Genomic DNA, 17,416 nt, shown 5'->3' on the forward strand with positions numbered 1-17,416 from the left:
AGTGGCGAGTCAAACGTTCATTTTACTCCATGATGTGAGCTTCTAAGGAAATGGATGTTCATAATTTGGACACATTTTATCTAAACCATGAAAGCCTTTTTTGACCCAGCCTCTTAACAGTAATTATTGAGAATCTTTTGGAACCGGAATCACTCAAATTCAAATGATGCCAAACCCTAGTTGTTATACCTGCCAGCTTGTCCCGTTTCAGTTCCAACTTATCCAAACGTGCATTTACTTCAGTGATTATCACTTTGACTTCACACTTATTCAAAGAACTATTTTCATGTAAAATGAGTTCATTCATTGTGCTTGAGGTTGCAGAGCAGGTGCAGCCAATATTCTCACAGCCACATGATAGAACTTATGGCGTTTGCTTTCTGCTAGCCATATTGTACGTTTCCTGTTCAATTTGTATTTGCGACCCTGAGCCTTAACAGCCAATCAACCCTCTCCTTGTGCTTCCTATCAGAAGACTATACGATCACAAGGATTGACTTAATTTGTAAGAACATGAGCAGTTGACATGTTTCCAAAGCAGTTCTGATAAAGAGGTTGGATCATGATGGGTTTCTTTTTTCATTGACTTAATTTGCAAGAATACTAACAGTTGACCTGTGTTTCCAGTGCAGAACTCATATAGGTAAAATCACAATTGTTCTTTTGTTTTTTGTTGTCATGGGATCAAAGTTCACAATTTACAATGTACAATAACTCCTACTTTGTGGACAGCCTTCTTCTGCAAATGATAGCACCATTTTATTTTCAAACCTTTGCGTGCAAAATTTTTCTTTGTGGAATACAGCTCAGTTTAATTTGAAAAATGGGTATGGTATTTTGTGTGATGACTTTAGTATGTTCAATGTCAACGGATTAAGATTGTAATGTAACAATGTTACCTCTAGGTTGATCACTTAAACTATATCGTTCACATGCATGTAAAAATGCTCCTGAAAATATCAAGGATATCAAGTGGAATATATTGTGGTTGCACTTGATCATGTAAAATGTTTGTGTGTGTCAGTACTGTCATGCAGGCCCACAGTGAAGGTGCTGTCTCCAGATGATGGAAAGCAGAGTATTGTTCAGGCTGCACAGCAACTTTGTCTCTCTGTGGAAAATAAAGAGAGGCAATCCAAAGACATCACTGTCTCCTTGCTAGACACATTGCTTAGAGGTAACACTTCATAACATGTACATTTACTTGAGAAAGTGAAGTTTTTGATGCAGTATTCTCATTCATAGAAGAATGATTGATATAAAATTCCTTCAACCTTTCTAATTGTATTAGAGCTGCGCAATATCCCTATTAGTCTTCTTTAAAGGAAGACTTTGTCAAAAGTAATAGGAATGGGGGCACACAGTAAATTTAAGTAGATGAGGGTACATTGTTTTAATGCCAGATATATCCAGAGATTTTACCAAGAAACATCTCTAAATTGGAAAAGTATTATCGAAATTCTTCTCTCGCTCAGACATTCCACCTGCTCCACCGTGCCGCCTCATAAAGTATGTGGTTGCGTATATAGAGCTTGTGCACCGACGTCACCAAAATCACGTGATTGGCCATTTTGCCGGTCAAACAAAGCATTATTCAATGCTAAGTCCATTGAGACGAAACCAGAATGTCTTATAGCACGACGCTCAGAGTTTTGTCCGATACGGTTAAACATTTAGAAGGTGATAATAAACGAAGGTACGTGGAAAGATTAGAGACACTTGGCATTGAGGACCCATATTTAATGCTGAAGTCAATGTTTTCGCTGATAAGAAATTGGACTAAATTCGCTTCCACTTGTCTTGAACAACTGGATATACACTTGTATCTGGTGAGTAAGTCGTCAAGATTTACACAGAAAAGTTTGAAAGCGGGTAAAAGTCTGGACGCATACAAGTACTTCGTTGCTGGATCTGTTCTCAATCAGGAATAAATCCCACATTGTGATGGACCCACTCAAATGTTTTCAATACAAATACCAATATTTAAATAAATCACTTGTTTTACACAAACCCGCATTCATTAACTATGATTGGTGGGGGGGGGTGGCAGGACTCGGCTTCTCTGTACAAGGAAGCGTAAAGCTGCCACACGTAAACCTTTCTGCAACAGTTTATTTTCTTTTTTTTTTAAATATGCATTGTTCTCAAATGAGTCATTTTGGCATGATAAATACTTATTGTTAATTTGAAATTAAGAATAATTCCTACCTGAAATGAAGTGATCGCTACACAGGCGTGTGTATTTAGTTGGGCACCAGGCATCACGTTTCATTGCCGAAAGCCATCGATCTTTTCTGGTCTTTTCAGATGCTATGCTATAGAACAGGGGTGCTCAATGCGTCGATCGCGTGGCAGTCTTGGTCGAGTGCGGGACGGCGTGCCAAAAAAAAAAGACGTCAGCCAATGTTCCCTCTATGTTCCCTCTAAACTGTGCGCTTGTGCAATTTTGAGCCGCTGATGCAGTCTCTTCGCAGATATTCAGCATTGCATGCAAAAAAAAATAAAAATAATAATCCAATCCAAACTGAAAGTATAACACAGCTATTCAGTTTGTGGCATTTTGCAATGCGATTCAATGAGTGAGGGATGACTAGTTTCATTCAATGGCACAATTCAAATACGTACTGTAAAAAATTAAAAGAAGAAGCCACTGGTTTCTTTTGGGCAGCATACGGAACTTTCTCTAACAATGACCACTTCTACCCCACACTCTTTTTCCGAGTTTACCTCATATTCGCCCCCCATTCCCGCTATTAAAGACGGACACTCATAATTACAAATGTTACAGTACTTACGCAGCCCATCAATGTGTTTTGTAATGACAGTGTCCACCACCGCTGCTTTAATGAGCAACACAGTCTGGGCAACGTAGAGCAAAGACGAGCTAGACATGCTGCAAATTTTTACCTTCGATATAAATGGAGAATGTTAAAAATGCTGTTGTTTTAAGATGCAATGACTGTCGGAGTATGTGAATAATTGAAGAAAAAGTGGTTTAACTGGACGAGATTTTCTCTTTTCCCGAGTGGGAAAGGTCTTGGCTGAAGCCAAAGTAGCAGGGTCAAGGACGTTTCTTCCGGGTCTGGCTGCTTGGATTTTTAAATGTTCATCATTTTTAATTTTTTTTTTCAATTACTATCTGAAATATACATAATAAAGGAAGGTTTATTGTACAGACAAATTTTGGGGAGTCTTCCTTTCAGTCTCCTCTATATACAGAGAGGAAAAGTATTTGAACACCCTGCAATTTTGCAAATAATAGAGGGGTCTGAAATTTTCATCTTGGGTGCATGTCCTCTGTGAGAGACAATGTAAAAGAAATTAAACATAATGTGGAAGTCACTTTTCTATCTATCTATCTATCTATCTATCTATCTATCTATCTATCTATCTATCTATCTATCTATCTATCTATCTATCTATCTATCTATCTGTCATCTATCTATCTATCTAGCTATTTTTTGTTACTTCTGCAATTAAGTATTTTCAACACCTGTGAAAATCATTGTTAATATTTGGTACAGTATCCTTTGCAATACTAAGGTAAAAGATTTCCTTTCACCAGGTTTGTACACGCTGCAACAGGGATTTTGACCAATTCCTCCACACAAATCTTTTAGATCAGCCAGGTTTCTGGGCTGCCGCTGAGAAACACAGAGTTTGAGGTCTCTCCAAAGATTTTCTATTGGGTTATGTCTGGAGACTCGTTAGGCCAATCCAGAACCTTGATATGCTTCTCACGGAGCCACTCCTTGGTTATGCCAACTTCAATCCTCCAACTGCAAGAAGGTCGTTCCCAAAAATCTCACAGGACATGGCCCCAGTCATCCTCTCTGTAATACAGTGCGCTCATCCTGTCCCAAGTGCAGAAAAACACCCCCAAACCATGATTCAACCCCCATCCTTCACAGTAGGGATGGTGTTTTTGGGATGGTTTTCCTCATTCTTCCTCCACCAAACACAGCAAGTGGAGTTAAGACCAAAAATTTCTATTTTGGTCTCAAATAACCACATAAAATCCTCCCATGATTTCTCTGGATCATCCAAATTGTCATGGGAAAATAAGATTGGGGTGGATGTGTGCGGGAGCACCTCAAAACATTTTACTTCTTGGAAGGTGTGCAGCCCGTTACATCTGGCGTAAAAATGGCACAGCATTTGATTAAAAAGAACATAATGCCTACAGTAAAGCACAGTGGTGGCAGTGGTGTACGTATACCAGAAAATCCTGAAGCAGAAAGTGTAGCCATCAGTTTGTCCCCTCAAACTCAAGCGCTCTTGGACCATACGTTAAGACAATGATCCAAAACACACCAGTAAATCCACCTTTCTTCTTTTCCTTCCGGGTTGTCCCGTTTGGGGTCACCACAGCGTGTCATCTTTTTCCATCTTAGCCTTTCTCCTGCATCTTCCTCTCTAACCCTAACTGCCCGCATGTGTGCTCTCACCACATCCATCAATCTTTTCTTTGGTCTTCCTCTCGTTCTTTTGCCTGGCAGCTCCATCCTCAGCACCCTTCTACCAATATACTCACTCTCTTGCCTCTGGACATGTCCAAACCATCGAAGTCTGCGCTCTCGAACTTTGTCTCCAAAACATTCAACTTTGGCTGTCCCTCTAATGAGCTCATTTCTAAACCTATCCAACCTGCTCACTCCAAGCGATAACCTCAACATCTACATTTCTGCTACCTCCAGTTCTGCTTCTTGTTGTTTCCACCGTCTCTAATTTGTACATCATGGCCTCACCACTGTTTTATAAACTTTGCCCTTCATCCGAGCAGAGACTCTTTTGTCACATAACACACCAGACACCTTCCGCCAGCTGTTCCAACCTGCTTGGACCCGTTTCTTCACTTCCTTACCACACTCACCATTGCTCTGGATTGTTGACCCTAAATATTTGAAGTCTTCCACCCTTGCTTTCTTTTCTCACTGTAGCCTCACTCTTCCCCCTCCACCTCTCTCATTCACGCACATATATTCTGTTTTACTTGGGCTAATCTTCATTCCTCTCCTTTCCAGTGCATGTCTCCATCTTTGTAGTTGTTCTTCCACCTGCTCCCTGCTTTCACTGCATATCACAATATCATCTGCGAACATCATGGTCCAAGGGGATTCCAGTCTAACCTCATCTGTCAGCTCATCTGTTACCACAGCGAATTGGAAGGGGCTCAGAGCTGATCCCTGATGCAGGCTTCTTTTGTAGACTATAGCAGTATTTACATGACGTGCTGAACAACTCGGGACATAGCACTTTTTGTTTAAACCCACCCACTTTTTTAAGTGACCAAATGTATTGGAAGAGATTCTTCAGATGCATGCTCTATCGTATTAAGATCTGGTGATTGACTCAGCCAGGCTAACATCTTCCAGTTTCCCCCCCTTGTCTTTGTGTTGGTGGTGTGTTCTGGGTCATTGTCTTGTTGAAACATCTCCCAGTTAATTTAGATGCATTTTTCTCTAATTGTCAGATAAAATGGTTTCGTAGACTTCAGAATTAATTCTGCTGCTTCCAACATGAGTTATACATCCGCAATAAAGACTAGTGGGCCGCTTCCTGAAGCAACCATGCAAGGCCAAGCCATGATATCACCCCACCATGTTTCACAGATGAGCTAATGTTTTGGATCATTATTAGCAAATACCTTTTTTCTCCATACTTTGTCACTTTGGTTGAGGTTAATCTTGGTATCATCAGTCCATAAAACGCTGTACTACTTTTTGATTTCCAGACAAAAGGCTTCTTTTGTAGACTATAGCATTCATTCTACTGCTACCATCATCAGGTACATCCTCAATAAAGACAAGTAAGCCCGTTCCAGAAGGAATTTCTCCCAATGAATTTAGATGCATTTTTCTGTAAATTGACAGTGGTTTGCCAACCTCCCCAAGGCTGGGATGAAGGTATCACAATCCACTGTTTGAAGAAGAGAACATGAAGGCCATACCACAAAACCTTTTCATTCTAGTAATTTGGGGATGGGGATTATATGGAGGTTAACATTGAGCTGAAACTTCACCAAAGATACAGGTAGCCAAATGACATCACAATGAGTTGGGATAAAATTCACAAACGTCTCACAATATCACAAACGCTAACCTTGTCCCTCAACATTGAGTAAGGCCCTAAAAAATGTGGTTCTTCCGATTTCCTACATTTCAGAACTAGGGTCAGACGTTTTTTTTTTCTTCCAAAATCTTTTTACACAGTCTCCACCACATAATTCCATCTTGCATTGCAAAACACCAGAATTTTAGCAGAGATGAGAAATAATTTATATTATAACTGTACTCATTTATAGTCTCGTCCCCAAAAATGGGACGCTGCCCGCGAGAGGGTACTTGGGTTTTCTTAGTAGATCGTCCCAAAAACCAGATTCAGATTCAGAATCAGATTAAAACACATTTTGATATACTGAAGGATATAATGTGTGAAAATCATGATGTCCCAAAAATGGGACGCTGCCCACGAATGAGATGGATTACATCATGAAGGTGGTCATCAAAACTGTTAATTTAATCCAATCCAGAAATGTGAATCATCTTGACAGCCTTCTCAGAGAAAAACATCACATCTATAGTCTACCACAGTGATTTTCAACCTTTATAGAGGCATGGCACATATTTTACAATTAAATAAATAAAATTCCCACGGCACACCAACAAAAGTAAATGCCACCAAAATGGATCAATTGATTACTGTATGTACTTCCTGCCATCTAATAGAAAAGGATTTTTTTGTTCTATCTATCATTGTGCCTCACTGGCATAAATAGATGAATAAAGATACATTATTTATTGAAATAAATGTTTTTTTAGCAATTGCATAAAATTGGATAACTTCCCACGGCACACTAATGTACCCCAGCACACTGAATGAGTTCCATCCCAAGAACATCCCTACTGTGAAGCATGTGGGTGGTAGCATCATACATTGGGGATTTTTTTTGCACAAGGGACAGGACGACTCCACTGTATTAAGGAGAGGATGACCGCGGCCATGTATTGTGAGATTTTGGGGAACAACCTCTTTCCCGCCGTCAGAGCATTGAAGATAGGTCGTGGCTGGGTCTTTCAACATGACAATGACCCAAAGCACACAGCCAGGAAAACCAAGGAGTGGCTCCCGTAAGAAGCATATCAAGGTTTTGGCATGGTCTAGCCGGTCTCCAGACCTAAATCCAATAGAAAATCTTTGGAGGAAGCTGAAACTCCCTGTTTCTCAGTGACAGCCCCAAAACCTGTCTGATCTAGAGAAGATCTGTGTGGAAGAGTGGGCCAAAATCCCTCCTGCAGTGTGCGCAAACCTGGTAAACAACTACAGGAAACGTTTGACCTCTGTAATTGCAAACAAAGGCTACTGTACCAAATACTAACATTGGTTTTCTCAGGTGTTCAAATGCCTATTTGCAGCTGTATCACACAAATAAATCATTAAAAAAAGCATACTTTGTAATTTCTGGATTTTTTTAGATTATCACTCTCACAGTGGACATGCACCTATGATGAAAATTTGAAACCCCTCCATGATTTCTAAGTGGGATAACTTGCAATATAGCAGGGTGTTCAAATACTTATTTTCTTCACTGTAAATGTCCTGTACTATTCCAACATATTTCTCAGCCACACTAGACTTATGCATGCAGTAACACAATTCTTTTTTTGGTACTCTGTCATAGACTTTCTCTAGATCCACAGACACACTCCTTCTGACCTTCTTTGTACTTTTGCACGAGCATCCTCAAGGCAAATAATGCTTTTGTGGTACGCTTTTTAGGCATGAAACCAACCTGTTGCTCGCAGATACTTACTTCTGTTCTGAGTCTCGCCTCCGCTACTCTTTCCCATTGTGTGGCTCATCAACTTCATTCCTCTATAATTCCCATAGCTCTGAACATCACCTTTGTTCTTAAAAATGGGAACTAGAACTCTTTTCCTCCTTTGTTCAGGCATCTTTTCGCCTGCTAGTATTCTGTTGCATATACTGGTATGTCATCAGGACCAACTGCCTTTCCATTTTTCATCCTTTGTAGTGCCTTTCTAACTCCCCCCTTACTCATCATTACCATTTCCAGGTCCTTCACACTTGCCTCTTTTCCTCTTCCTTCTCACTCATTTTCCACCACATGGGTCTCTGCTCTACCTTTGTCTTCTTAATCTACACTCTCCCCTACCACTACTTTACAGTCAGTAACCTCCTTCAGATTACATCGTCTGCACAAAATATAATACACATGCGTGCTTCTCCCTCCGCTCTTGTAGGTCACTATATGTTCCTCCCTCTTCTGGAAATAAGTGTTCACTACAGCCATCTCCATCCTTTTTGCAAAGTCCACCACCCCCTCAAAGTTCCTTTCCTGGATGCCGTATTTACCTATCACGTCTTCATCGCCCCTGTTTCCTTTACCAATATGTCCATTACAATCTGCACCAATCACAACTCTCTCGCTGTCTGGGATACTCAGAACTACTTCATCTAGTTCCTTCCAGAATTTCTCTTTCAACTCTAGGTCACATCCTACCTGTGGTGCATAGCCGCTAACCACATTATACATAACACCCTCAATTTCAAATTTTAGTCTCATCAATCGATCTGATACTCTTTTCACCTCCAAGACATTCTTAGCCAGCTCTTTCTTTAAAATAACCCTTACTCGATTTTTCTTCCCATCTACTCCGTGTTAAAATAATTTAAACCCTGCTTTACTACCTTTCCACCTGCTGTCTTGGATGCACAGTATGTCAACCAACTCCTGAGCTTTCCTTGTCATAGTGCCGACATTTTGAGCCCAGCCCAGATGAGTGATTCAGGCAGCGCCACACCCCAGCCCTACAGTGCCGGTATCTTAGCGGAGAGAGAGAGATAGCTGTGTCCAGCACTACATTATTGGCGAAAGTTGAGGTTGGGGGTCTGGTAGCTTTTTGAACGACTCACTCGGGCTCCGGGCCCAGGTTGACTTTGGGAACCACTGCCTTAAATGCAGAGTTCATGTTAGAAAACCCTCCAATATGGCAGGGTTGAAGCAATTCTGCAAAGAGTGGGGCAAAATTCTTAGTTATGTGAAAGACTCATTAACAATTATCGTAAATTTCAGTTATTGCAGCCAAGGATGGTACAACCTGTTATTAGGTTCAGGGAGCTATTTTCACAGAGGGTCACAAAGGTTTGGATTTACATTTTGTATTTCCTTGGGTTGTCTCTGAATGAAATTATAATTGGTTTGAAGATTTGAAACCTTTGTGTGTGTGATATGCAAAAAAAAAAAAAAAAAAGAAAACAAACCGGAAACATGATTTAAGGCTCTTTTTCTGCAAAGTGACCAGGATAATTGTTCTATCACATGATCTTTTTTTAAAAGTTTTTTTACACACAGCGTGAGTCTTCAAAAAAAAAAAACATTTATACACTAAATTACTTTAAGCCTTTAACATGCCATTAGCTCAGTCATCCAGGAAGGGGTCAGGGAAGTTTGGGCTTCCCTGCTTCAGCTCCTGCCCCCGCAACCTGACCCCACATAAGCATAAAGAAAATGGATAGATGGACCAAACCAAGATGATAATATAACAAACTCCCTGTACCGTGTTGTTTCAGAATCAAAGAATATTCCGGATCCAGAGATGGTTTTGAAATTTGGTCCTGTTGACAGCACTCTAGGCTTCCTCCCCTGGCACATCAGACTCACTGAATTCATGTAAGTTTTTTTTTTTTTTTGCCCCCATCATAAATTGAATAAGACATTTATTAAGAAGCTCACAAATTTTCCCTCGACCCTTCATTAGATACAATAAAAAAGTGTCTTTGCAATGTTTGGTATATTTAATGTAATTTAATGTAACAATTGGAACCATAGGGTTATGGTTTTTTACAGGGGTCGGGAACCTTTTAAGATGAGAGACCCATAAATGTCAAATATTTTAAAATGTAATTTCAAAAGAGCCGTGCAATATTTTAAAAACTAAATACAGGTGTATTTGTGTATTTATGGAGGACCAACACTTTTACAATAAGTCTCTGAAGTCTTACCAATGATGACAAAAGTACTTATTACCATTAATGCAACTTCTGGTGCTGCAATGGTTTTGCAGATAGCTTTGGAGTCTGTTTTATATGTCGTTAGATTAAGCTTCATGATGGCCTTGTGACTTCCATCTGTTAATTGTGAACGCAGTCACTGTGATTTGACAGGCGCGTACGCGCCCGCACACCATCGCACTCACAAATCGGCACAGTCAAACACGAAAAATCATGCGCGTAAAATTTGTTGCGAGTAGAAATACATAGATATTGAAAGATGTCGCTTATTTTTGTAGTCTTGACCAATGTTCCCTGTAAACTGAGCCCTCTAAGTTAACAACAGCCTGACGTCTTTTTTTGTTTTTTTTTTTAACACGGAACGAACTGCTGCTCAGCCTTCTTCTACTTCCTAGTTTACCTGACACCGCCCCCTCCGGTCTTAAAGAGGTACACTCTTAATTTCAAACAAAACACTCAGCCGCAACTTTATATCTGCAGGCATGACAGGTGGACCACACCCGTAACTTATCTGCGGGCATGACTGACCACACTTGTACATTTTTCAAATGTGAGTGACCGTGAACGTAATTTACTTTGATTTTCCATCATGATGGTACTGTAGAGAAAGTCATTTCTTTTATTCATTTGATTATCTTGTCTTATTCCAAAAAGTTGTTGAAAAGTTTATTGGCAACATCGGGCACGAATGCTTTGGCACACTCCCTCATCTATGAATGGCTGTTCAGTCTTGTCAAAAACTGTAGAACTCATCCTTTTTACTTTGAGCGATCATTTCTACAATTAGTTGTTGCAATCTGATCTGCGTTCGACCTTTCTGCTCCTGTGCAGATCGACTGCCACGGTAAACTACGGCAAGCCCATAAGGACAAACTCTCCCTCCTCATTTGCGTTGCCTACGTGACAGAAATGACTTTGTACAGTATGTAGTGATGAGGGCTCTGCGAGCTATATGCTACTATTAAAAGAGCCACATATGGCTCGCAAGCCATAGGTTCCCGACCCCTGGTTTGATATTTTCAGATGCAGTATTCTACTTGTTCCTACACTTTTATTACAATTTTAAATTGATTTTCTGTTCTTTCTTGTCATTTGGACTTGATGTAAATGTAGTAAATCACACAACAAACTGTCTTTGATTTTTGTGGAGTGGTGACCAATAGCAGTTAAATCACAGCCTATAGCACCAGATTAATAGTTCTTTAAGATTTCCATTTACAGTTTGGTCAACAAGTATTTGTTCACTGTGAATTGTCAGTAATGGTAATTATTAAAGAGTCTTTTTTTTTTCCCAGGCTGGACTTTGGGCTGTCATTTACTTCCAAAAATGTTTAAACTCAGTAGAAAATATGAGAATCAGTCAAGTAATCAGCCCAATTTGTTTTCCTGACTTGTCCGTGATTTGTACCTTAAATATGGGTTTGAATGTTTATTTAAACAAAAGGTTTAGCTTAACCCTCTTCTCCTTTTGTTAGGAGTTCTGGAAATTACCTCATTGTTAGATACCCTTCAGGAGAAGAGAGCTAATATTGAATTTCTTGCTTTGGAAGGGGAACTGCCACCAAACATTTTTAAAAGTACATATGGGGTTCAGGTTATGTCATCACTGGTGACACACAATGTCATTACGGATGACTCTACAACAGGAGCCGAGATCCTTTTAAGACGAGAGAGCCATAAATATAAAATATTTAAAAATGTAATTCCAAAAGAGCCATACGATATTTTGAAAATTAAATATAGGTGTATTTGGGTATTTTATGTAAGACCAACAATTGTCTCAATGTCTCACATTATGCTGTTGCTACCCAATGATGTCAAAAGTACCTCTTACCATGAATGTGAATTCTGGTGCTGCATGGTTTTGTAACCCTGGTTTTTAAGTTTTTCCATAGATTGCTCGATTAATCTTCATGCAGGCATTTAGACTTGCATCTGTTAAACGTGAAAGTAGGTTGGTCTTAATGTTTAATGTGTACAGTGTCTTGTGAAAGTATTGGCCCCCTTGAACTTTTCAAACTTTTGCCGCATTTCAGGCTTCAAACATAAAGGTATAAAATTAAAATTTCTTGTCAAGAATTAACAAGTGGGACACAGTCGTGGAGCAGAACAAAATTTATTGGATAAATGTAAACTGTAAACAAATAAAAACCCTATTAGTGTGGCGTGCAATATTATTCGGCCCCTGTACTTTCAGTGCAGCAAACTCACTCCAGAAGTTCATTGAGGATCTCTGAATGATCCAATGTTGACTGATGATCATAAATAGTATCCATTTGTATGTAATCAAGTCTCCATATAAATGCACCTGCTCTGTGATAGTCTCAGTGTTCTGTTTAAAGCACAGAGAGCATCATGAAGACCAAGGAACACACCAGGCAGGTCTGAGATACTATTGTGGAGAAGTATAAAGCCGGATTTGGATACAAAAAGATTTCCCAAGCTTTAAACATCTCAAGGAGCTCTTTGCAAGCAATCATTTTGAAATGAAAGGAGTATCAGACCACTGCAAATCTACCAAGACCCGGCCATCCTTCTAAACCTTCACCTCGAACAAGAAGAAGACTGATCAGAGATGCAGCCAAGAGGCCCATGCTCACTCTGGATGAACTGCAGAGATCTACAGCTGAGGTGGGAGAGTCTGTCCATAGGACAACAATCAGTCGTACACTGCGCAAATCTGGCCTTTATGGAAGAGTGGCAAGAAGCAAGCCATTTCTCAAAGATATCCATAAAAAGTCTTGTTTGTAGTGTGCTACAAACCACCTGGGAAAGACACCAAACGTGGAAGAACTTTTCAGGTTTCAGATTTGTTAAAATATCCAATAAATTTCATTCCACTTCACGATTGTGTCCTACTTGTTGATTCTTGACAAAAAATTTTCAATTTTATATCTTTGTTTGAAGCCTGAAATGTGGTGAAAGGTTGAAGAGTTTAAGGGGGCCGAATACGTTCACAAGGCACTGTATATATCGAGCCAAATATTCTCAGTACAGCAATACTCACACGCCGCAGTGTGTGGTATGTGACAGGAAGTTCCAAGTTTTCACAATCAGCTGGTCTGCAAGTTGAAATTTTTTCATTTCTCCCCACTTGTGTTGGCTCGCTGTCAATGCTCACAGATCTTTCCAAATATTAATTCAGTGACTTTAATTTATTCACCCACGTCAATTCACCCCGGTCAACAGCTCGTAGCTCAAAATCTCTGATGTAGACACCAGAGATGTAACTCAAGTCAGCGCTTTCCAATGCAAACTTGTGTGGATGAGAGATGAACTTAAAAAAAATGAGTGGTCTTTCATTTTGACAATGAGCTGATTAAGATGTTCATTCATACTCCACAGGATAGTACAATTTCAGGTGCCACTCAGTGTTAGTGAGCTAACCCAGGATGCGGAAGTTTTTCATTTCAAGAAAAGTCTGGATTTCACTCCGACAAGCTGCGAAACTGCTAAGCACCTTCTCTCTTGGCAACAAACACATGTTGCTGTGCAGAAGTAGACCATTATACTGTAATTTCTTGAAAATACTGCGCACATTTTTCCAAAAACATTTTCAAAAAGTCAATAGAGCACATTATATTTAGGTATGGATGAAAAATAAAAAAATACAACCATATTTTATAGTCGTATACAGGTACATAGGGTGGTTGAAAAAATACACATACATTTCAATATGATATTCATTGTCTTGTTATATATATACACACATACGCACATTACCGTAATATATATATATATATATATATATATATATATATATATATATATATTACAGTAATGTGCGCCACCAACCTGAACTCTGACCACGTCATGGGAGCTTGCCCTTTTATGAGTGTTAGCATAGGGCATTTATTGCCACTGCACCAAACATCAGAAACGACTGCCCATGAGTTTGTTTTAACGTAAACTAAGACAAAAAATGTTGACTACAAAGGCTAGTTGTGCACCTGCTCTTAAAAGAAATGTCATCACTCCTGCCGATGACTCAACCAACCAGGAAGCAGTTGGGCACTTCAAAAGAATGAGGGCTCAATGGCTTGAGATCGGTATCAAAACAATGTGAGCTCAAACTACGTAGTACCGTTGTAATGGGCACATTTTAAAAAACACGGGAGGACGCACACAATTGAAATGCTCGCTTTTTTTTATGTGCCCATTACGCTATTTCTACTTCTACGTAGTTTGAGCTCATGTTGTTTTGATAGACACAAGATGCCATAATGAAAGCTGCTTCAGATTGGAGTCGGATGGAGGGAACTCGAACGCTTGGTATTCAAAAGATGCTTCCTCACAAACGCCATGGATGGCACAGAGGATGACATGCAGTGGGAGCAATATGGGATGTTCATGATTCAATACAGGGGGCAATGGAACTGGACAAAGTCGTCGATGAGTTCGACAGTGATGCACCAAAGGTTGCTACTATAGCTATTTTTCAGATTGGAGATGAGTCAGATGTTTCTTTTGAAGTCTTGGCCAAAGATGTGTAATGTAGTGGATAAACTGCACTATGACTATTACGTTTTATGCACAAATGTGTAAATCAAAAAATGTTTAGTTGAACAGTGTTAAATAGTTTGACTGTTAACAGTATTAATAAAAATGTTATCCCATCATTGAGAATTTATTTTAGTTGGTTGAGGGATTCTGTTCTGACAATTACAGGGACCAGGACTAGTCTGTCCTGTGGTCTGTCCTGAGATACAAATTACCGCTACATCAGCACATGCACAAAGATTATTATTAATGATTGTTGTACAGACAATTTTTTAAAAAGCAATACAACTACAAAGTACAAACCTAGCAATATAGAAATACAGATAATTCCTAATATTTTGAGCATATGGGTAGCAGCAAATCGGTGGTGCGCATTTTACAGTAGTAGAAGGGTTTTCCTGTTTTTTTTTTTTTTTTTTTTTTTGGGGGGGTTTTTTTTCAAGATCAACTTTGCGAGTGCACATTATGCACACTTCAGGATGCATTATACTCGAGAAATTATGGTAAATATTCTGTTCATGCAGCAGTATTTTAAACTGGCAATCATTTAAAGGGAAATTCCGGTGGTTTGGTTTAACAATGTATCCAATAGGTCATGTAATATCTACTGTATCTTGAAAATGTGATGTTAATCCGCTCTCATTTAATGGCAATTACAATTAGTAAATACAATTCATTTTTATTTTGGCCAGTCACATGGCCTGCCTGCACGGATGTGGCGTATTACGTGCCGCACCAAAGGCTCGATTACAATGGGACACAGTTATGGCCAGCGCTGATTTCTCGGATTTATCTTCATCTGATGGAGAAATAGAGTATCGGGAAGACGGAGGAATACTTCCATACAGGTTTGAACCTGTGGCTGTAAATAATGTAGAATTTTCAGATGGTTCTTCAGATGGAAATGACACGGAGTCTGACGAGCGAGCTCTTGGAGCGGGGCCCAGCTCGGCCGGCCGCCAGAGCTTGCTTGGGGCCCACCCGCCAGAGCTCGCTCGCGGAGCGCTGCCGGAGTTCACTTGCAGCCAGAGCTCGCTCGCGGCTCACTACTGGAGCTCACGAGTGGCCCGCAGCTGGAGCTTGCTCGTCAGACTTCACGTCATTCCCATCTGAAGAACCATCCAAAAATTCTACATTTAAAGCCACAGGTTCAAATCTGTATGGAAGTGTTCCTCCGTCTTTCTGAGCAACCTATTCTGCTCTTTCTTCATCAAATGAGGATAAATAAGACAAATCAGCGCTGGCCATAATTGCCTCATCGTAATCAAGCCTTTGGTGTTGCACGTAATAAGTCACATCCACGGACGTAGGTCATGTGACTCGCCAAAATGGTGGCGCTCCTGAAAATGTGTAATTATCGATAAGTCTTCTGAAAACATCATTAAATGAAAGAGGATTAACATCACAATTTCAAGATACAGTACATATTACACGACCTATTGGATACATTGTTCATCCAAACCACCGGAATTTTCCTTTAAAGCTCTTGCAGCAATAAATTTGATCACCTGAATGATCAGCGACAATTCAACAAGCTCATCACACATCTGCAAAGTGCCACCTCATGTAGGATGCAGTGAAAATTCAGGATGGGCCACTTTTCTTGGTGAAAAAGAAGCGCTATGTATCCTGTTTTTCCCCAACATGTAATGAGCACCATCTGTGCACACCGAAAGTTTATCCATCAGGAGAATTTGTGAACTCCGTAAAAGACAAACCCTCTCATTTTGGTGTCCCTTCCATCGGCAAAACAGCAAGACTTTCCTCACAAATAGTTTCACTGACAGCAGACCTTGCAATCACGTTGAAGAGGGATATATGGCTGGTCTGTTGAATCATCCAAACAGAGATAAAAGAATGGTGCGTCATTTGTCTTTCTTTTACGTTGTCTTAATTTGATTTGCCATCATGATGTCACAATCATAAACAGTTCTTGCCGACAGAGATATGTCTTTTATTCATTTATCTTGTCTTTTTGTGAAAAGTTCTTTAAATTTAATTTGGAAACAGCAAATATGAATGTTTGGGCAAACTGAATGGCTTTTAGTTTTGTACAACGGCTGAAGCACCAACAAAGCAAATCTAAATTTCAGTCACCCTGTTGAGTCCAAGCATGGAGTTCCTGCTGACTTGCTTGAACTCTGAGCAGTAGCTCTTGACATTGCTTTCTTCTTGCTTTCCCCCGCAGAATATTTTCATCCAAACGTAGTATGGTGTGTGTCAAAGGGGTGCTTTATATTAAAGCATTTCATAGTTGCAATTGTCATTATATACAGTAGTGTTCTAAATAAGTCCAATATGACAAGATTTTTCCACGTTTTCAGTATATTTTTTATTGCTACGTCAAACAGGTGCCAGGAGGTGCAGTAGATTCTCAGAAAACCAACAAGACCCGGCATTCATCATATACACACTCTTAAGGATGTGCAGTTGGGTGTGTTCAAAAAATAGCAGTGTGTCATTCAATCAATCATGTCATTAATTTTGTGAAAAACAGGTGTGAATCAGGTCGCCCCTATTTAAGGATGAAGCCAGCACCTGTTGAACATGTGTTCATCCTTGAAAACCTGAGAAAAATGATTCGTTCAACACTGTACAGAAGAATTTTCATTTAAAGTTTGGTTGGACAGGTGAAACCTTATAAAGCGGTGCACAAAAACAGTTATTCAGCTAAAATGATCGCTAATGCCCTAAAATGGAGAGCAAAACCAGAGACACATGGCAGACAATGTAAGACAACCATCAAAATGCATCGTAGAATAACCAGAATGGCAAAGGCTCAGCCACTCATCAGCTCCAGATGATTAAAAATAGGTTAGAGTTACCTGTAAGTACTGACAGTGTGACGACATATGTGTGAAGTTAATCCATTTACAAGAAT

General features: G+C 39.7%; 2 protein-coding genes across 6 annotated transcripts in view; one reads left to right on the top strand and one right to left on the bottom strand.

The window, feature by feature from the left end:
- Positions 1–17,416, top strand: part of nus1 (NUS1 dehydrodolichyl diphosphate synthase subunit) — a 38,543-nt gene that overhangs the window by 19,264 nt on the left and 1,863 nt on the right. For 2 of the 5 annotated variants that reach the window (XM_061811937.1, XM_061811939.1), the window contains exons 3-4: positions 1,025–1,177; positions 9,595–9,694. The exons of 1 other annotated variant lie outside the window; for it this stretch is intronic. In XM_061811937.1, coding sequence (XP_061667921.1) covers positions 1,025–1,177; positions 9,595–9,694 — 253 coding nt within the window. Of the gene's footprint in view, positions 1–1,024; positions 1,178–9,594; positions 9,695–10,515; positions 10,586–17,416 lie in introns of all 5 variants that reach the window. 2 more of the 5 variants (XM_061811940.1, XM_061811941.1) reach the window with 2 other exon arrangements.
- LOC133496394 (general transcription factor II-I repeat domain-containing protein 2-like) overlaps positions 15,726–17,416 on the bottom strand; it is a 56,740-nt gene continuing 55,049 nt past the window's right edge. Inside the window, exon 3 of the mRNA XM_061811932.1 lies at positions 15,726–16,362. Coding sequence (XP_061667916.1) covers positions 16,313–16,362 — 50 coding nt within the window. The 3' untranslated portion in view covers positions 15,726–16,312. The remainder of the gene's footprint in view (positions 16,363–17,416) is intronic.

The sequence above is a fragment of the Syngnathoides biaculeatus genome, chromosome 23, assembly GCF_019802595.1.
Source record: "Syngnathoides biaculeatus isolate LvHL_M chromosome 23, ASM1980259v1, whole genome shotgun sequence".
Lineage (NCBI taxonomy): Eukaryota > Metazoa > Chordata > Actinopteri > Syngnathiformes > Syngnathidae > Syngnathoides > Syngnathoides biaculeatus.